Here is a 22,115-nt window from a genome sequence, read left to right as displayed (position 1 = left end):
GGATGTGTGGCTTGGAAAAGTAGACTCCAAGGCAAGAGTGTAAATGATATGTGGAGCTTGTTCAAGGAGCAACTATTGAGTGTCCTTGATAATTATGTACCTGTCAGGCAGGGAGGAAAGGGTCGTGCGAGGGAGCCGTGGTTGAATAAGGAATTGGAATCCCTTGTTAAATGGAAGAGGGCGGCCTATCTCAAGATGAGACGTGAAGGTTCAATTGGGGCGATTGAGAGTTATAGGGTAGCCAGGAAGGACCTGAAGAGAGAGCTAAGAGCAGCAAGGAGGGGACATGAAAGGTCCTTAGTCGGTAGGATTAGGGAAAACCCTAAGGCTTTCTATAGGTATGTTAGGAATAAAAGAATGACTAGGGTAGGAATAGGTCCTGTCAAGGATAGTAGTGGGAAGTTGCGTGTGGAGGCGGAAGAGATTGGGGAGACACTGAATGAATACTTTTCTTCAGTATTTACTCAGGAACAGGGCATTGTCGGCGATGTGAATACTGAGTCACAAATAAGTAGAATGGATGGCTTTGAGGTATGTAGAGAAGAGGTGTTGGAAATCCTGGAAAAGGTGAAAATAGATAAGTCCCCTGGGCCTGATGGCATTTATCCTAGGATTCTCTGGGAAGCAAGGGAGGAGATTGCAGAGCCATTGGCCTTGATTTTTATGTCCTCTTTGTCTACAGGAGTAGTGCCAGAAGACTGGAGGATAGCAAATGTGGTTCCCTTGTTCAAAAAGGGGAGTAGGGATAACCCTAGTAACTATAGGCCGGTGAGTCTCACTTCTGTTGTGGGCAAAGTCTTAGAGAGAATTGTAAGGGATAGGATTTATGCACATCTGGATAGGAATAATGTGATCAAGGATAGTCAGCATGGTTTTGTGAAGGGCAGGTCGTGCCTCACAAACCTTATTGAATTCTTTGAAAAGGTGACGAAGGAGGTTGATGAGGGGAAAGCGGTAGATGTGGTATATATGGATTTTAGTAAGGCGTTTGATAAGGTTCCCCATGGTAGGCTACTGCAGAAAATACGGAGATATGGCATTGAGGGTGAGTTGGAGGTTTGGATTAGGAATTGGCTGGATGGAAGAAGACAGAGGGTAGTAGTTGATGGCAAAGTTTCCTCATGGAGTGCCGTCACTAGCGGTGTTCCGCAAGGATCTGTTTTGGGACCATTGCTGTTTGTCATTTTTATAAATGACCTGGAAGAGGGGTTAGAAGGTTGGGTGAGCAAGTTTGCGGATGATACGAAAGTCGGAGGAGTTGTTGACCGTGAGGAAGGATGTGGCAGGTTACAGCAGGATATAGAGAAGCTGCAGAGCTGGGCAGAAAGGTGGCAAATGGAATTCAATGTAGCTAAATGTGAGGTGATTCACTTTGGGAAGAATAACAAAAAGATGGGGTACTGGGCTAATGGTCGGATACTTGGTAGTGTGGATGAGCAGAGGGATCTTGGTGTCCATGTACACAGATCTCTGAAAGTTGCCACCCAGGTAAATAGTGCGGTGAGGAAGGCATATGGCGTACTGGCTTTTATTGGTAGATGAATTGAGTTCCGGAGTCCTGAGGTCATGATGCAGTTGTATAAAACTCTGGTGCGGCCGCATCTGGAATATTGTGTGCAGTTTTGGTCGCCATACTATAGGAAGGATGTGGAGGCACTGGAACGGGTGCAGAGGAGGTTTACCAGGATGTTGCCTGGTATGGAAGGAAGATCGTATGAGGATAGACTGAGACACTTGGGGCTGTTTTCATTAGAGAAAAGAAGGTTTAGGGGTGACTTGATTGAGGTGTACAAGATGATTAGGGGGTTAGATAGGGTTGGCAGTGTGAACCTTTTCCCGCGTATGGAGTCGGGTATTACAAGGGGGCATAGCTTTAAATTAAGGGGGGGTAGATATAGGACTGAAGTTAGGGGTAGGTTCTTCACTCAGCGAGTCGTAAGTTCATGGAATGCCCTGCCAGCAGCAGTGGTGGACTCTCCCTCTTTATGGGCATTTAAGCGGGCATTGGATAGGTATATGGAGGATAGTGGGTTAGTATAGGTTAGGTGGGCTTGGATCGGCGCAACATCGAGGGCCAAAGGGCCTGTACTGCGCTGTATTCTTCTATGTTCTATGTTCTATGTTCTAAATATTCATCAAGCATTAATAAATTTGAGTGAAGTTGGTTTGCTGTTCTGATTTTGATTTGTTTCTGGAGACTAGAAAAACAGTTTTTCCATGCAATATTATTATTTCTGTTCTGAGTGGAATACCGTGGGACCGCTTTGTAAAATGTTTACGATTGGTGAAGAGTTATCAATCAGATTGTTAATGAATGCTGCTGGAATCTATGATCTATTGGCAGTACCTACAATGTCCACCACAGGCCAAAGAGAAACAGGTCTTGGTTAGGCCATCTTTCAAACTGAAGACATTATTTGTACCCAGTATTACAATGCAGGTTGTCTCTTTACCCTATCCCTTCCTGATTTGATTGTTTAATAAACATCCTGTAAGCGGGCAAACAAGCCATCTAAATTTATTTTAGTGCTTATCGTCGTGTGAGAAGGTCAGGCTCATGGTCTGGGGGATTCTGAATTGTTGCAATAAGGGAGAACCTGAGAGTCCAGGATTGTTTTCTATCTGAACCTTTTCTCTCCCATAGTCATTCTATGCATTGTAATGAGCTTCAACATATTGCTATTCAAACAATGTCTTATAACAGAGGTGTCTTGAAAGAACTCTGTTTCCAGTTCCTTTTCAGGAGAGAAATATTGTCATGTGGAATTTATCAGAATTCAGACAAAGGTCAAACTGTTACTCGTATGTCAATGATAATGGTTACAGTGGAGTACTGTGATGCTTAATGCATATTATATGGCAGGGAAAATGAGTTTAATCAGCTGCTGATTTATGTAAGGCTTTATTTAGATTATTTTAAAGTGGGACAGTACCAATACATGCAACTAGATACTCTCATTTGAGGGTGTTTGTTTAAATTGATGATAATTTGATTTATTGTCACTTGTTCATTCCAGAATGAGCACCAACCGTAAAATACAGCGAAAAGCTGTTGTAGATGACTGAGATGTTAATTCTGTTTCTTTCCCGACAGCTGCTGTAAGACCTACTGAGTTTCTGCAGCATCTTCAGTGTATCTTTAAGAATTCCAGCAGCCGCAGTAAAGGGTCTGTGCTTTCTGTATTTGCACTGCTAAAACACACGACAGGCAGTGTTTTCACAGTGTTCAGAGAGAGGGAGGAAAATCCAATTTCACAGCAAGTTAGTGGGGTGGGTGTTGGAGAGCCAGCAGAAGATTGACTGAACTGAGAAGCAGCTGAAATAGATCCTGAAGCATCAGCTCTTGTGGCTTTTGTCTTGGCCAATGTGGGCTGGTGATCTGCCCAGTATTCCCAGCACGTTGCAGTTCTGACTGTACTTAAACCATCACAGTCCAACTGGTGCAAGAGATCCAGTTAGGTCTTAGCCCCCATCCCCCCTCAAGTCCCGGACCTGCCTGTCAGGCAGGCTGGCATATCTCACCATGAGAGAATTTCAAATTGTGAAACCTCTCTACCTTGGCCTCTGGCCTTGCAGGATCTGCATGGGATCTTTGTGTATAATACTGCTGGGTAAAGCGTGGTGATTGGAGGTGGGGGGAACAGCTGAATACAGCTGTACACGTACTTCTAAATACTTCATAAAGACCGGAAGAACTGCCGGATGCTGTAAATCAGAAACCAACTTGCTGGGAAAGCCTAGCAGGTCTGGCAGCATCTGTGAGGAGAGACATTGACTCCCAGATTCCTCTCCTTCACAGATGCTGCCAGACTTGCTAGGTCTTTCCAGCAACCTCCGTTTTGTTTATTTTCTTGATTCCAAACACCCTTTTGTGTGTGTGTGTGTGTGCAGTCCTGAGCTGCTGGAATGAAGCAGGATCTCATTTCACTGAGATGCCTTCAGGAATTAAACACGGAGAAGGGGTTTGTTTGGGGGGGGGGGGGGGGAAGCTTACCGTGTTCCAAGCCGGCACTGAGTTGCATGCAGCAAGCCCGGAGAGATCTGAGACCCACCGATCACCCGCCCTCTCTCATTTTTGGGAGAGAGTGAGAGGTGGAGGTGCGAGCACGGCGCCTGCGTCCTGGAACACCATCCCGGAAGAAGCTGGAAGTTTTGGGGATGAAGTTCGATACAGTCCCGCGGTGATCCAACGCTTCCGGCTTTGGGAGAAACAGGGGGAAGGGGGTGGGTGGGTTAGTCGAGAAGGGTTGGGTGGGGGAACCTGTCGCCTGGAAAGCCCGACGAGAGAGACCCCCCCCCCCCCCCCCCCCCTCCACACGGAGGACGCCACGTAACTTCCATGGACGAGCCTTTGCAAAGCAGACGTGGTCCCGTCAGCAAGAAACCAGCGGATTTCCATCTCCATATGGCTTTCCCCGTTTACCAGGACATCAAAACGCCGCTGGATTTGTTAATCCGGGCAGGTAAACCCCAGGGGTTTTTTTGGGGGGGGGTGGGGGGGTGGAAGAGAGAGAGAAAAGAGAGGGGGAATGGGAGAGGAGAAGATTGCATCTCTTTCTCTCCATCCCCCTCCCTCCCTCCCACAACCCTGCTCCAAGTTCAGGAAAACATCGCAAAAGTTTGTGAAAGTGCGCGTATGGGTTTTTGTTTTGGGGGGCGGGATCAGTGTTTGCGGATTGAGGTGGTAGGAGGTGAAGCTGGAGGATTTGAGATAGCCATAAAAGCTTTACTGTGTCGGGGGTGGGGGGCGAGGCGAGGGGAATGCGTGAAATTAACCCGCTGCAATTGGGCTGCAAAGTAGCGGATGGAGTTGGGTGGGGGCAGTGGGTGTTCTCTTTGAAGACCTAACAGATGGCAGCATCCCAGCATTTTGGTTCTGTTTGACTGCAAAAATCTCAGCATGTTTATAAAAGTTTTACAAAATTTAAGGAGTAATTCTTAAATTGCTTGGAAAATAATACATTTTTCTTGTGCTCATCAAGATAATTCATAAGGACATCAATTCATGTGGAAAACCCCTTGTCTCCTTTTTTTCAGCAATATTCAAGTTTTGCTTGCAGTTTCAGGTGGTCTTGTCAACAGCGAGCAGCTGCACGCCTTGACAGCGACGCCAAGTGCGAGTTCCACTTTTTTTTGTTGATGTGGGTCAGGTCACGGGGTGGATTGGAGCACTGTTCAGATTGCAACAAGAAGGGGTGGGGGGAAGAAAAAAAAATGGCAACAGGAGCATGTGCAGAGTCACCAGCCCTTTAAATGTGACTGGCATTCATCATTTTCAGGAGAAATTGAGGCCTGCAGATGCTGGAGATCAGAGCTGAAAATGTGTTGCTGGTAAAGCACAGCAGCATCCAAGGAACAGGAGAATCGACATTTCGGGCATAAGCCCTTCATCAGGAATGAGGAAAGTGTGTTCAGCAGGCTAAGATAAAAGGTAGGGAGGAGGGACTTGGGGGAGGGGCGTTGGAAATGTGATAGGTGGAAAGAGGTCAATGTGAGGGTGATAGGTTAGAGTGGGGTGGGGGAGGAGAGGTCAGGAAGAAGATTGTAGGTTAGGATGGCGGTGCTGAGTTCCAGAGATTTGACTGAGACAAGGTAGGGGGAGGGGAAATGAGGAAACTGGTGAAATCCGAGTTCATTCCTTGTGGTTGGAGGGTTCCCAGGTGGAAGATGAGGCGCTCTTCCTCCAACCGTCGTGTTGTTGTGGTCTGGCGGTGGAGGAGTCCAAAGACCTGCATATCCTTGGTGGAGTGGGAGGGGGAGTTGAAGTGTTGGGCCACAGGGTGGTTGGGTTGGTTGGTCCGAATGTCCCAGAGGTGTTCTCTGTCGTGGTCGACAATACCCTCCACCTTATCTCTTCCACTTCCCGCTCCTCCGCCCTTGTGCCCTGCCCCTCCAACCGCCACCAGGACAGAACCCCACTGGTCCTCACCTACCACCCCACCAACCTCCATGTACAGCGCATCATCCGCCGTCATTTCCGCCACCTCCAAATGGACCCCACCACCAGGGATATATTTCCCTCCCCTCCCCTATCAGCGTTCCGTAAAGACCATTCCCTCCGTGACTCCCTCGTCAGATCCACACCCCCCACCAACCCAACCTCCACTCCTGGCACCTTCCCCTGCAACCGCAGGAGGTGTAAGACTTGCGCCCACACCTCTTCCCTCCAAGGCCCCAAAGGAAACTTCCATATCCGCCACAAATTCACCTGCACCTTCACACACATTATCTATTGCATCCGCTGCACCCGATGTGGCCTCCTATATTGGGGAGACAGGCCGCCTACTTGTAGAGCGCTTCAGAGAACACCTCTGGGACACCCGGACCAACCAACCCAACCACCCTGTGGCCCAACACTTCCACTCCCACTCCACCAAGGATATGCAGGTCTTTGGACTCCTCCACTGCCAGACCACAACAAAACGACGGTTGGAGGAAGAGCGCCTCATCTTCCACCTGGGAACCCTCCAACCACAAGGGATGAACTCGGATTTCACCAGTTTCCTCATTTCCCCTCCCCCCACCTTGTCTCAGTCAAATCCCTCGAACTCAGCACCGCCATCCTAACCCACAATCTTCTTCCTGACCTCTCCGCCCCCACCCCACTCTAACCTATCACCCTCACATTGACCTCTTTCCACCTATCACATTTCAACGCCCCTCCCCCAAGTCCCTCCTCCCTACCTTTTATCTTAGCCTGCTGAACACACTTTCCTCATTCCTGATGAAGGGCTTATGCCCGAAACGTCGATTCTCCTGTTCCTTGGATGCTGCCTGACCTGCTGTGCTTTACCAGTAACACATTTTCAGCATTCATCATTTGCAGACTGGGCCTTTTGCAGGCTCCCTGTTAAAAAGCTGAAAAGTGATCACGTGTAATTTCACACGGGTATGAAGTATGGAGTGTTGGCCGTTCCAAATCTATTAATGGATCATTCTTACGATGTCCCTCTGAAGAGCAAAGGTGGCCTGATGTATGCTGCTAACCTTATATAATGAATTTCCCTTTGAACGAGGATGTGTCTCTTATTTAAGCTGAGGAATGTCCGTTTAGTCTAGTAACTGATTTAGATGTTGACACAAATCTGGTGAAGGGGTTTGAAAATAAATTTCACGTAGCAGAAGAGATGCTTGTGGTTGAAGGTGTGTGGAGACTGTGCCTTTATAACTATTATAAAGGAATTCTATTAAATATGCTAATAGCTTCAACAGCTTGAAGTGATAAGTTTTTGGATCCATTCAATGAGCTTCATCCTTGCCTTTCGGACATTCCGTTTCTGTGATTTATTCTGCTGGAGTGGTTTGTCTAGAGTGACTCAAACATTATTCTGTTACATCCTACTGCATTATAATCTCAACTTCCAATCCATTTGTTTTTTTTTTCAGGATTTCTCAGTGCGGCAGCACTACTTTTGAGCAGATTCTTTTTCTTAAACAAAGGTCACCGCCTCTCTGACTGTTGCCCAATGTTTTGCTGCTGTTTAATTCATACAAATGTACAAAAATGATCTGTGGGAAAAGAGCAGCTGGCCCATCAATACCTCCCCACATGCTCTTAATGGAGCTGGGAGAACTAATACAAAACAGTCACCACCTGCCTACCCCCCTCAACCATACCCTCTCCCTGTAGTGTGGGAGATAATCAGAAACCAGTAAGGAGAAAAAGAAATTCTGTAAAATTCAGCTCGGAATCTTTTTCAGGCATCCAAAACCAAGCTAGGGGATCACATGGAATCAAAGGCTCTGTTTGAAATACATATAAAACTTACAACTTTTCAGTTAAAGCATTTTTGTACTTTCAGCATCCACCACTCTTCACCATGCCCTACCCCGTTACCACTTTCATCCTCCCAGTAGGAAAACAAAGATATGATTCTCTGGGAGATGAGCTGTTCACAGATAATTCTAATGATTTATCAAAGCACTTCGGCAGTGAGCATGCAGAGGTTGTTGGACTGTGGAGTGCATCACAGCTGTGACTGTTTGTGTATTTGCCCACACACTCAGTTGCAAGCACAGGTCAATGACAGCGAATGGGAATGCAAAATCTGATTTTGATGCACCAGGCTTGTGTAGAAAGACACACATTTATGATGTACTTCACAGTGATTTAAGCCCTTTTTGAAGTTACTGATTTATATGGAAAATGCAGCAGTCATTTTGCACACAGAACAAGATTTTTGAACAGCAATGTCACAATTGAGAGTCTTTTTTTGTGTGTGATGTTAGTGCTTGAAGGATAAGTATTGCTCAGGATACTGGGCGAACTCTCCTGATCTCCTCCTAGAAGTGGACCTTGATTTAATGTCTCACACAGCATCTCTGACACTATAGCACATCCCTCATAACAGCACTTAAATGTCAGTCAGGTGCTCATGTGAGACTTGAAGCCAAACCTTCTGCCTCAGAGACATGAGTGCTACAGTTGAATCAAGGTTGATGTATATCTGTCACTCCTAAACCCTAAACTAAACATAGGACCCTGTACATTTTTCTCCAGTGTGAGAAGTGCAATGGACAATTGTAGGACAAAAAAAATTGAGATATTTTACATCAATGTGCTTTAGTCTACACCATGACCCATCTGGCTATCTGGGAAATTTGCTCTACAAGTTCATCAATTTGTTTATAAATGTTACTTATATAAGCCTTACTACAGACATGAATGCCCAATTCGGTGATTCGTTATGCAACACCAGAGCTATTGAAAAGGATTACTTACTGTCAGATGTTGAGAATATTTCCATTCGTTATTACGAAGGACGCATCATTGATATCCCAACAAAAAGCTCTTTTCAATGCCAGCAAGTGTTATTTTAGTGTACAGAGTGCAACAAGTTTTTATGGCTCTTCACCACAATGGCAGGGAAGGCAGCAGTAGATGTGACACGATTTGAAGAGTCCATTTGTCAGAAAGCACAAAGAGCAGTATGTGCAGCTGATGATGTTGGATAATCTCTGAAAAGCAGCTTGTCTATTTGGCAAACATGCTGACCGGGCAGTACTGTCGGATTGCACATAATGGTATTGTAACAGGATATTCGGCTCTACCATCTGTACTTTGCTTTACCAATGCAGATATCGTGCAGTATAGGATGGGTAATTAAAACTCAAGTTCCCACTATTTTGTGAAATGAACTTGGTGGTGGCACAACAGCCTCAGAGGACAAGAACGATAATAGGAATTTGCAGTTTCCAATTGACTTGTTTGTCTAATTTATTGCATTGTTGCAGTTTTCATTGTCACTTCTCAGTCACTGTATCCAACTGGTAGCCTACCCCAGAAGAGTCACTAAGGTGAAAATATGATTTGGAGATGCCGGTGTTGGACTGGGGTGTACAAAGGTAAAAATCACAGAACGCCAGGTTATAGTCCAACAGGTTTAATTGGGAGCACACTAGCTTTCGGAGCGACGCTCCTTCATCAGGTGGTTGTGGAGGACACAATTGTAAGGCACAGAATTTATAGCAAAAGTTTACAGTGTGATGTAACTGAACTTATACAGTGAAAAATACATTGATTGTTGAGTCTTTCATCTGTTCGAATACCATGATAGTTTCACTTCTTTCATATGTAAATCACAAAACCTTTTTTTAAAAAAGTTACGTTCTCCGGTGAACTTTAACAATTGGTGTCAGCACAGATAATGTTTTGAAGGTGTTGGCCCCCTGTGGTGCTATGTATGCCATAATGTTTAGATTGATTCTAATCTAAGAAATGAGTTAAGAGTCTTACATAGATTCATGCAATTTTTGAGCAAAGTACAATGTAACTCTGCAAGTACAAATTCACCCCACAAACGTGTGTGTCTGTGTCTCTCTCTCTGGGGTGGGGGGTTCTAAGTGTCTGTGAGAGAGTGTATATATATGTGTGTGAGTGAGAGAGAGAGTTTAAAGGGGTCTAAGTCTGTGAGAGAGTGCATGTGTGGGAGTGTGTCTCTCTGTAGGAGTGTGTGTGTTTAGGTGATCAAGCAGAGGCTGATAGCTAAGTTCCGTACCCATAAGGAGGGCCTCAACCGGGACCTTGGATTCATGTCACGCTACAGGTGATCACCGTTGCACTACACACACATACTCATAAACTCACATTCACCTGACACTCTCTCACACTCCTACAGAGAGACACACTGGCACACTCTCACATGCACCCTCTCACAGACTTAGACCCCTTTACACACACACACACACACACACACACACACACACACACAGACACACACACACATACAAACTCTCTCTCACAGACACTAAGAATCCCCCACTCCAGACAGACAGACACACACACATATACGTTTGTGGGGTGAATTTGTACTTGCAGGGTTACATTGTACTTTGCTCAAAAATTGCATGAATCTATGTAAGACTCTTAACTCATTTCTTAGATTAGAATCAATCTAAACATTATGGCATACATAGCACCACAGGGGGCCAACACCTTCAAAACATTATCTGTGCTGACACCAATTGTTAAAGTTCACCTGAGAATGTAACTTTTAAAAAATGTTTTGTGATTTACATATGAAAGAAGTGAAACTAACATAGTTATTCTAACAGATGAGAGACTTAACAAACAATCAAGGTATTTTTCAATGTATAATTTCAGTTACATCACACTGTAAACTTTTGCTATAAATTCTGTGCCTTACAATGGTGTCCTCACAACCACCTGATGAAGGAGCGGCGCTCCGAAAACTAATGCTCCCAATTAAACCTTTTGGACTATAACCTGGTGTTGTGTGATTTTTTAACAAGTTGAAAATAGGTTCGGGTTCCCCCTTCCCAGCCCAGATTGTGAGTGGACTGCTCAGTATGGGACTTACTCATACCATCAATCCTGGTTTCAATCCCTACTTTGTATCTTGGGTACAGATCCAGAGTGGAAAGGATCATAACGGGCATGATTTCCACTGCTGTGTCTTGCTGGAAAGTATTCTAGGTTGAATATTGAGTGAGGGCAGGGTTAGACAGGGCTCAGATAACACCTTGCCTTTGTAATCTCTATCTTTAAAAGTCGGTCTGGGCTGTGTTGAACAATTGGCAGTTGCAAAGTACTGGAGGGGAAACTGCTGCCTTGGCAAATCATTTCCCAACAGGAGTTGCATCTTTCTAAAAACTAGGCCTGAACATGATGGAGGCAGGGTGCAAAATTGTACATTATTCCCTACTAAATTGTAACTTTATGAAGTTGGAGGATAATTATAAGGCAGGAATATAATTGAAGGACCGATGCTTGAGTGGTTTATTGCTGTTATACAATTCCCCCTCAATTGTAACCACTGAAATGCAAGCTGGAATAACAATGTGGCTCCTCTTTGTTACTAATTGCAGTTCTCAGGTGAAGACTGCTTGTCACTCCTAATCTGTGTGTGATGATAAAATGAAGGGTTAATGATCTGTGCTGTCTTTACAGCAGGCTTTGGAAGCTAATTTTGAGTTAGTAATTGTAAGGTTTTCTTTTCAATATATGATATGAATAAAAAGCACTGGTTTGAGTACTGATTTACACAATGATAGATCACACTGTTCCAAGTGGAGGCTTTTGCTGATTGGCACTGCAATATAATAGCAGTCAGGTGTACTTTATTACTTTAGAAGCTTGCTCATCTGACCTCCTATAGCTTTCTAAGGCAGTGAGTTTACAAGGATTTTTTTCCTGCAGAATAAAAGATTGTGTCTTGAAACTGTTTCTATGGAATCCACAACATAGGAATTTTTTTCTACATCATGTGGATGTTCCCTGTTACATCCCTCCTCTCAGTAATGTCTCTTAAATTCTCTTAATGTCTCTTAACATCTCTCTTAAATTGACCTTCTTTGCGATCACTTCAGTGTTTAGAAAAACTTAGAGTCATAGAGATGTACAACATGGAAACAGGCCCTTCAGTCCAACCCGTCCATGCCGACGAGACATCCCAACCTAATCTAGTCCCACCTGCCAGCACCTGGCCCATATCCCTCTAAACCCTTCCTATTCGTATACCCATCCAAATGCCTCTTAAATGTTGCAATTGTACCAGCCTCCACCACATCCTCTGGCAGTTCATTCCATACACATACCACCCTCTGCGTGGAAAAGTTTCCCCCTTAGGTCTCTTTTATATCTTTCCCCTCTCACCCTAAACGTATGCCCTCTAGTTCTGGACTCCCCGACCCTAAGGAAAAGACTTTGTCTATTTATCCTATCCATGCCCCTCATAATTTTGTAAACCTCTATAAGGTCACCCCTCAGCCTCCGATGCTCTAGGGAAAACAGCCCCAGCCTGTTCAGCCTCACCCTGTAGCTCAGATCCTCCAACCCTGGCAACATCCTTGTAAATCTTTTCTGAACCCATTCAAGTTTCACAACGTCTTTCCGATAGGAAGGAGACCAGAATTGCACGCAATATTCCAACAGTGGCCTAACCAACGTCCTGTACAGTTGCAACATGATCTCCCAATTCCTGTACTCAATATTCTGACCAATAAAGGAAAGCATACCAAACGCCGCCTTCACTATCCTATCTACCTGCGACACCACTTTCAAGGAGCTATGAACCTGCACTCCAAGGTCTCTTTGTTCAGCAACACTCCCTAGGACCTTACCATTAAGTATATACGTCCTGCTAAGATTTGCTTTCCCAAAGTGCAGCACCTCGCATTCATCTGAATTAAACTCCATCTGCCACTTCTCAGCCCATTGGCCCATCTGGTCAAGATCCTGCTGTAATCTGAGGTCAACCTCTTCACTGTCCACTACACCTCCAATTTTGGTGTTATCTGCAAACTTACTAACTGTGTACCTCTTATGCTCGCAACCAAATCATTTATGTAAATGACAAAAAGTAGAGGACCCAGCACCGATCCTTGTGGCACTCCATTGGTTACAGGCCTCTAGTCTGAAAAACAACTCTCCACCACTACCCTCTGTCTTCTACCTTTTGAGCCAGTTCTGTATCCAAATGGCTAGTCCTCTCTGTATTCCATGAGATCTAAGCTTGCTAACCAGTCTCCCATGGGGAACCTTGTCGAACGCCTTACTGAAGTCCATATGGATCACATCTACTGCTCTGCCCTCCTCAATCTTCTTTGTTACTTCTTCAAAAATCTCAATCAAGTTTGTGGGACATGATTTCCCATGCACAAAGCCATGTTGACTATCCCTAATCAGTCCTTGCCTTTCCAAATACATGTACATCCTGTCCCTCAGGATTCCCTCCAACAACTTGCCCACCACTGAGGTCAGGCTCACCGGTCTATAGTTCCCTGGCTTGTCTTTACCACCCTTCTTAAACAGTGGCACCACGTTTGCCAACCTCCAGTCTTCAAGCACCTCACCTGTGACTATCAATGATACAAATATCTCAGCAAGAGGCCCAGAAATCTCTTCTCTAGCTTCCCACAGAGTTCTCGGGTACACCTGATCAGGTCCTGGGGATTTATCCACTTTTAACCGTTTCAAGACATCCAGCACTTCCTCCTCTGTAATCTGGGCATTTTGCAAGATGTCACCATCTATTTCCCTACATTCTATATCTTCTATATCCTTTTCCACAGTACATACTGATGCAAAATATTCATTTAGTATCTCTCCCATTTTCTGTGGCTCCACACAAAGGCCGCCTTGCTGATCTTTGAGGGGGAAGTGAGGACTGCAGATGCTGGAGATCAAAACTGAAAAATGTGTTGCTGGAAACACGCATCAGGTCAGGCAGCATCCAAGGAGCAGGAGAAAGCCCTTCTTATTTTCAGTTCCACCCAAATAACCTCCCTGGATGTATTTCCGGGAATATCTTACCTCAGCACTGCTGTAATGCTATCCCTTATCAAAAAATGCCAACCCCCCCCCCCCCGCCCCCCCACTCCCCCACTCCCCCCCTCCCCCCCCCCCCCCCCCCCCCCCCCCTCCCCCACCCCTCTCTTGCCTCCCTTTCTATCCTTCCAGTAGCATTTGTATCCTGGAACATTAAGCTGTCAGTCCTGCCCATCCCTGAGCCACGTTTCTGTAATTGCTATGATATCTCAGTCCCATGTTCCTAACCATGCCCTGAGTTCATCTGCCTTCCCTGTTAGGCCCCTTGCATTGAAATAAATGCAGTTTAATTTATTAGTCCTGCCTTGTCCCTGCCTGCCCTGACTGTTTAACTCACTTCTGTTCTCAGCTGTACCCGTCTCAAATCGAGCTCTTTCCTCACTATCTCCCTGGGGCCCATCCCCCCCACCTTACTAGTTTAAATCCTCCCAAGCAGTTCGGGCAAATTTCCCTGCCAGTATATTAGTCCCCTTCCAATTTAGGTGCAATCCGTCCTTCTTCTACAGGTCACTTCTACCCCAAAAGAGATTCCAATGATCCAAAAATGTGAATCCTTCTCCCATACACCAGCTCCTCAGCCATGCATTCATCTGCTCTATCCTCCTATTCCTGCCCTCACTAGCTCGTAGCACTGGGAGTAATCTAGATATTACTACCCTTGAGGACCTTTTTAAATTTCTGCCTAACTCTCTGTAATCTCTCTTCAGAGTCTCAATCTTTTCCCTTCCAATGTCGTTGGTTCCAATCTGGACAATGACCTCCTGCTGTCCCTCTCCCCCGTGAGAACATTCTGCACCCTCTCTGAGACATCCTTGATCCTGGCACCAGGGAAACAACACACCATTCTGCTTTTTCTCTGCTGGCCACAGAAACTTCTGTGAGTACCTCTGACTACAGAATCCCCTAACACAATTGATCTCTTGGAAGCCGATGTACCCCTCATTGCATTAGAGCCAGTCTCAATACCAGAAACTTGGCTGTTCATGCTACGTTCCCCTGAGAATCCATCACCCCCATCATTTTCCAAAGCAGCATATCTGTTTGAAATGGTATATCCACAAAAGACTTCTGCCCTAGATGCCGACCACTCTCACCCTTCCTGGAGTTAACTCATCTATGTGACTGTATCTGAGATTTTTCCCCCCTTCCTATAACTGCCATCCATCACATACTGTTGCTGTTGCAAATTCCTCATCGCTTCTATCTGTCTCTCCAACCGATCCACTTGATCTGATAAGATTCACATCCAACAGCATTTATGGCAGATATAATCCGCAGTAACCCTTAAACTCTCTTTAAACTCCCACATCTGACAAGAAGTACATATCACTGCAAAGGCCATTTTTGCTCCTTCACAATCTACAGACCCAGAAAATAACACTGTCTTATTCCTCTACAAACACTGCACCAGGTTAAATTAATAGCTATGGCTTATATTTTAAGTTTAATCAAGAGACTTATCTCCAAAAGCATATAATCAAGTTCTGAGATTTTTGGATCAGGAATCCCAGTCTGGAAAGCGGGTGTTAAAGGCATTCTATTTATGAATTTCTACACTTACACCCCATATGTAGGATACTCAGTAATTTGGCTATTGTAAACTTGGTTTAAGCCTGGACAGAGAATTTGAGCTACATGGCATAATAGCAGAGACTGGGTAAATACCTGTGTTATTGCTGGTTGGAATAATTTGAGGTGATGAGTTAAGACATCAGACAAATGTTTGAATTATGATACTTTTCTTGTTTGCAAGTATACATTTCCCTGCACTACATTAAAGCTTAAGTGCAAAAATAAACCTGACCATAAGCTGTTACAGCAAGCTATTACAGCATCAATAGGCCCTTACATTGTTTTATTGAAGTCTATGATGTTGAAATTAAATTCACAATAATCAAAAATAAACTTGGTGCAGAAAACTTAAAATTCTCATCCTTACAATCAGTATCGTCCATGGCTTTCACCTTTCTATTCTCTGTAACCTCATGCAATCGTTGATGTGGAGGTGCTGGTGTTGCGTATATTGTTGTCCTTAATTCATGAACTGGCATGGGATTGGCCTTTTGAGGAAACTGCTTCCCAGAATATAATCCCACTGCTTTGTGCATATGTAGGAATCCTCCAGTGATCGCTGTTTGAATGCTTTATGTTGAACTATTGAGTTTAAATGACATAAGTTCAATTAGTTACATGCTGGACTGTGTGTAATTGTTTTGTGTTGTAAGGATGACAAGGGAATTTGGCAAATTTACAGGCTGGCAATATTGCTCTGAGGCTGTTGGATAATATGACTCAATTTAGGCCTTTTAAGTTTATACTTTGTAGACACCTCAATTGTACAGGATTTGTGCAATCTATTTGAGAATAATCTTAAATTGGACCTTTTAGAGAAGTCAAAATTTCAGACTAGGTCATGTAGAATTAATTGTGTTGGTACCTGTGACCCAACAGTTTGAATGAGCTTGAATTATTTTAAAGAATGCCTTGCGTCACTTCATGGCCTCATTACTGGGACGTATTGAGTACCAGCCCATTACAGTTCAGGTTTGTAGGCTGGGGACAGAGGCCAGTTGTTAGACTCTACAATTCTTGTTCAGAAATTCATTTTGTAGCCATCATCGATTGAGCACCTGTTTGACTGTTTTCCAAGGAAATCAACTGTTACTTGTGTTCACATTCTTGCACTTTGAATGAAGGAAATCATTGTATCTCAAAATGCCATCCGTGTATTGAACACGAGCTATTTGAGATTGCCAGCAGATGGGGTTTGGACTCAGTGACATCTGGTTGTAGAATCTCCCAAGTTTTAGAGTGAGAATAATGATCTCTACAAGTGTTTGCTTTCACTAATGCAAATGTAAAGCATTCATTACATCAGTGATTGCTTTCCAAAACTGATCTGACCATATTGAAAATGACTGTGGGTGATTGTAATCTTAATTAAGAAAATTGTGAACCCTGTGGCTAGCAGTTTTTGATGGCACTGCGATAGCTAAATTGTAAAAGGAGTGCTTGTTCCCACCACCCCATCCCCTCTCCACCCTGTGCACCCTCCAACATCATGGGAAATTGGAGAAACTTTGTAAGATGCCAATGGATTTCCTGATTAAGACAGCTGTAATGTAGAAGTAGGAAAACAAATGTTAACTTGGAGCTGGTAGGATTGAGATTAATACTGCAATTGGGAAGGGGCAAAACAATTGAACAGCAATTCTTAGTTCAAGCACATTGTAATTGTATCCACTAGATTTCCTATAATTTCCCATTAGCTATATGGGTTATAGTTAATACTGTTCTGAGCCTCTCGACAGTAATCCCCTGTCTATAATACATTAACCTTACAAGATTTAAAGAGACTAGTGTATATTGCATCCTGAGCCATTTTGAACAGCAGATTTTGAAAGCAGTTAGATTAAGATAAAGCTACAAATCTTCTAACATAGCTGCCTGAAATCTAGCCAATGATTTACACATGATACAGATGCTAGGCATGAGGGAATATTTAATAGCCAGCAGTTCAGCTGTGCTTTTCATGGGGAGAGGTGCTGTTTGAGTCTTACTGGAACAACATGCACAGTATAACCAAAATGATTATCAACTTCATTATTCAACTGCTGGAAGTAGATAATCGTCACTTGTTTCCTCACAAATAGCTTTTGCAACAAATATGATTCGATAACCTGATAAACTATTGCATTTAAATAACCTAATTTTCAAGATTCAATATTTTAGATAAATAACTATATTTATATAGGAATATATATTTTATTTCCATTGTATAAAGGCATATTACATGGGTGAAAGTTTCACTTAAACCTAAAAAGTTAAAAATCACACAACACCAGGTTATAGTCCAACAGGTTTAATTGGAAGCACACTAGCTTTCGGAGCGACGCTTCTTCATCAGGTGATAGTCAACCACCTGATGAAGAAGCAGCGCTCCGAAAGCTAGTGTGCTTCCAATTAAACCTGTTGGACTATAACCTGGTGTTGTGTGATTTTTAACTTTGTACACCCCAGTCCAACACCGGCATCTCCAAATCATCACTTAAACCTGTTTAAGTATCTGCAGTACTTAGTTCATCTAGGTAGAGTTTTGATAGGTGCTTAACAATATTAAGCATGTCATAATATCCTGTATTTGCTTTCCACGCTGTGATCTGATTGCATAGCCACAATATTTGTATCATTGGTCCAATAAAGTTTTTGGTTAATGGAGCCTCCAAGATATTGTTTGGGGTGGTAGGGTTGTCCATGGTGATCCATTATAGTTATTGCAGTAGGACATTGTCTGGCATTACTGTGGCACAAATTCACCTCAGTGCTGAATGTTATCCAGGTCTCAATGAGTGTTTGCACAGACTGCTTCAATATGTAAGGAGTGGCAAATGGAACAGAACTGCAATCTATAGTGCACATCTCCACTTCTGACCATATTGTGGAGGTTAGTTTGAAGATGGTTGAGTTTAGTATACCGTCCTGAGGATCTCCTGTAGTAATAATCTGGAACATAGATGATTGACCTTCCACAGCCATAGCCATCGTCCTGTATGTTAGGTATTGTTTTAGCCAATTGAGAACTTTTTCCTCTGATTTCTATGACTCCTCTGCTCTATGATACATGTGTGGATCAAGCCTGTAACAAGGTCTGGAGCTGAGTGGCCATTGTAGAATCCAAACTGAACACTCATTTGCAAATTGCAAATTGACCCCTTTCATCAGTTGGATGATTTGAGTGTTGATTGGGGATGTAATAGGTTAAATTGTACATATCCTGTTTGTGGACAAGATAAACCTAGCCAATTTTTGAGTTGACGCCAATATTATAGATGTACTGAAAAGACACAGAGGTACGTGTCTTTAGATCAAAAATGGGGATATCGTCAGGGACTGTAAGCAAATCATAAGCAAAGTGATGGAAGTGGTTATCACATGGGACCTGCTCAGCAATAATTTGCTCACTGATGGCTCAGTTTCGGTTCCACTAAGGTCATGCAGCTCCAGATCTTGTTGACCAACCTACTCATGTTTTTTGAATCCTGTGCCTTCTGCCACTTTTTCATGGTCACATGGAGTGAATCAAATTGAAGACTGGCATCAGTGATGCTGCAGATCAAGACCAAATTGGATCATCTACTTGTCACTCCTCGGTGGAGATGGTTATGCATGATTGGCCTACTTTAAGTGCACACTGAGTTGTTTCATTTTCGGAGAGCTTGCATGGAAAATGTGTGAGAAAATAAGTAATCTTATCTCTAAATGTATGAAAGATGTGAGGGGAGAGGGAGAAGTTTATGTTCATCTGTCATTGAAAGAATTAATTACTACAAACCTATAAGATTTTTTGAAAATGCAACATTATTTTTTTAATATTCGCTTGTGGGATGAGGGTGTTGCTGGCCAGTCAGCATTTATTGCCCATCCCTAATTGCCCAGAAGGCAGTTGAGAGTCAACCACCTAGAGAGTCAATACAGAGGAGCCTCGATTACCTGAAGGACATTGGCGGGGAGTATTTTGCTCGGGTAATCGATGCCAGATAACATAGTTAGCCAAGCATTGGAACCTCGCGATCCTGTCCGCATCATCTAAAATTCGGTTAATTGAGTGCTGAATAATGAGGTTCCTCTACATCTGGAATTAGGAGTCAAATGGTGAGACCATGAATCCATTGTCAATTGTCTGAAAAACCCATCTGGTTCACTAATGTCCTTTAGGTAAGGAAACTGTCATACTTAATTGGTCTGGCCACAGGAATGTGGTTGACTCTCAACTGTTCTGTAGATGATTAAAGATGGGCAATAAATGCTGGCTGGCCAGCAACACCCTATTAAAGGGGGAAAAATGTTGATTTAAAAAAAATGTATTGGAAGTTTGTAGTAATTAAATGTTTTAATGACAGGTGGACAAAATATATTTAAAAAGTATGCCAATAGTCAAAACATTTCACGAACAGTGTGAATCTGTTTTGTAGTGGAACCAGAATGTCTGCAGTTTCAAGAATGATGCCTGACTTGATGGATCAAATGTTTAACTTGTTTAGTTAGTTCATGTGGTTGTTAGTTGCTGAAATGCAATTGTGTAAGGCCATAGATGATCTTTAAAAACAGAACACTAGTTTATTGCACAAAAGAAAGTAGAAATAAATCTCTACTCAAAGTATATTTCCAATATTTAATATAAAATAATTCTTTTATATATTAGATGTATTTATGTAAAACCTTAATGCCTTCATTAGAACAAAGTTTCAACCTAATTCCTGACACTCTGTTAGTGGTTCTTTTACATTTCCACTGAACCGATTCCTTTTTCAAATTCATCTTCAAGTCTGACTTTTTGAAAATCAACACTTCTTAGCACTAATCCGCATCCATTTGCCCCCTCTCTAAAAACAGTTCAAATTCCAACAATGATGATCATATATTTTAGTTGCTTTTATCATATTGTAATGTGATCTATCAAAATATCACTTGACAGCAATATAGCATATTACTGGTCAACACCATTGGAGGTGTCTCATACTTTGAGGTTGGAATCAGCAGGTTAGCCAGTATATTTTGTTTCTCTATGTTGTGATCTCCTGAGAGGTATGTGCTAATAAAATGGAATGTTCTGGCATCATTATACTTTTACTGTCTGCAGCAGATAGAAGTTTTGCGTTAAATTTCAGATGGTGTGTTTCTAAAGTTGTGAACGCAGGGAATACTATTTCACAGATTGGATATAGGGCATGTGCATAAAAATTAGCATCTGTTGAAATTAATTCTTGCTGTACAGGTTCCAACTCTAACACAGAATCTGATCGGGTTCTCCCACACACACACACACACATCATTGTCACTCGTAAATTGGGTGGGCATTTTATATCTGATAACTGCTGGCATTCTGACTGTTCACTTTTCCTGGGGAACCAGAAGATGGTATGGTCTAATAGGTTTCCCTGCAGTTGGTATGCTGTCCGACACTGCACCAGGCAGCCAAGAAGGGGGCTTGCTAATATTTGAGTAGTCTCGGCTACTGTTTGAATCATTACTTTTGTTTTTCTGGTTCTTTGCGGAGTGCTGCCAAGGCTCCAGCACAAGTGGAAAAGTCTGTATTGCTGCCAAAACACTGAAAGCAGTGATTGGTTGGCATCTCTATCTCACCCTAGAGGGTTTGTGAGAAAACATTCATTTAGGTTTGATTACCCTCTTGTTGCTCATGCAACACGAGGAGTCTATTGTCAATTGCAGTTGCCTTGACTGTTGATTCTTATTTTAACATGCCAATTATACTACTTTGTTTTTAGTGCACCTTCCCTTTTATTTTAAACTCTAGCAGTTCGTCAATCCCAGTCTGTTTTCATAATTTCCCTGTCAGTTTGAACTTGGAAAGACTGATGGTTGCACTCGCATCTCCGCCTTGTCTTCTAGCACAGGACTTGTTTGTGGCATGTTTGTCTTGTAGTGCACCATTCCTGTAGGCTACAATTCTTTGCCCTTTGCTAACCTACTTTGGTGATTCTCTCTGATCCTTAGTGGAAGCTTCCTGTCAGGATGAAGATGAAACAATGGAGACCATTGAGGCTGCCGAAGCACTGCTTAACATGGAATCTCCAAATGCGATCTTGGATGAAAAAAGAATGTGTGAGTATTAAATACATGCATACTTTTCATTTCCTTGACACTTGGCATTTTCTTTTTCACTCCTTGCCAACTGGTGTCATTATGTTAGAACAGATGTACACCACACAATGTAAGTTTAGACTGCACAGTGTTCCAGCTTATGGTCAGGACTTTGGCCAGAAGCCCATTTTCTCATATTAGATGTATTTGATGGCTTTCCTAAAAATATCATCAATTTATGCAAAGACAATTGCTAGTGCATTTGACAACTTGAAGGAAAAATGAAATATAAACTGATTTTTTAAAAAAGTGTTCAGCTACAATGGAGTGTGTGCTGTGTGAAGAAGTCTCCTGTTGATCTGTCAGCAGCACTGGCACATCGGTATCGGACTCTCCGAATGTTCTATCTATGAAAAATAAATCCTCAAATCAATATCTTTTCAACTAAACCTTGAGGTTATGTTTTTTCCCCTCACTTTGATTCCCCTCCCCCTCTCACCTTAATCCTTGTTTAGTTCATGGATTTGCGCATTCTCTGGATGGAGAAATCACTGCAACTATGCCTCACATATCTGTCATGTCAGATAAGAGACCAGAGGTAATCAACAGGTCTTCAGCTCATGTGGCAGGCGATGAAGATGATTCTGCAGATGAGTCACCCAGAAAAAATGCACTTAAACAAAGGAAAAAGAAAGGTAAATTCTAGATTGACCGATACAGTTAT

At 43.1% G+C, this 22,115-nt stretch overlaps 1 protein-coding gene across 8 annotated transcripts in view; it reads left to right on the top strand.

Annotated features, from left to right (window-relative positions):
* elf1 (E74-like ETS transcription factor 1) overlaps positions 1-22,115 on the top strand; it is a 275,549-nt gene that overhangs the window by 245,998 nt on the left and 7,436 nt on the right. For 7 of the 8 annotated variants that reach the window (XM_043704487.2, XM_087992153.1, XM_087992157.1 and 4 more), the window contains 2 exons: positions 21,305-21,412; positions 21,907-22,086. In XM_043704487.2, the coding sequence (XP_043560422.2) occupies positions 21,305-21,412; positions 21,907-22,086 (288 nt within the window). Of the gene's footprint in view, positions 1-4,318; positions 4,464-21,304; positions 21,413-21,906; positions 22,087-22,115 lie in introns of those variants that run through there. The other variant, XM_087992158.1, reaches the window with a different exon arrangement.

Source organism: Chiloscyllium plagiosum, unplaced genomic scaffold (assembly GCF_037043375.1).
Source record: "Chiloscyllium plagiosum isolate Xiang-an unplaced genomic scaffold, Cpla_swu_hap1 HiC_scaffold_11, whole genome shotgun sequence".
NCBI classification, from domain to species: Eukaryota; Metazoa; Chordata; class Chondrichthyes; order Orectolobiformes; family Hemiscylliidae; genus Chiloscyllium; species Chiloscyllium plagiosum.
This window is presented reverse-complemented; position numbering and strand designations above follow the sequence as displayed.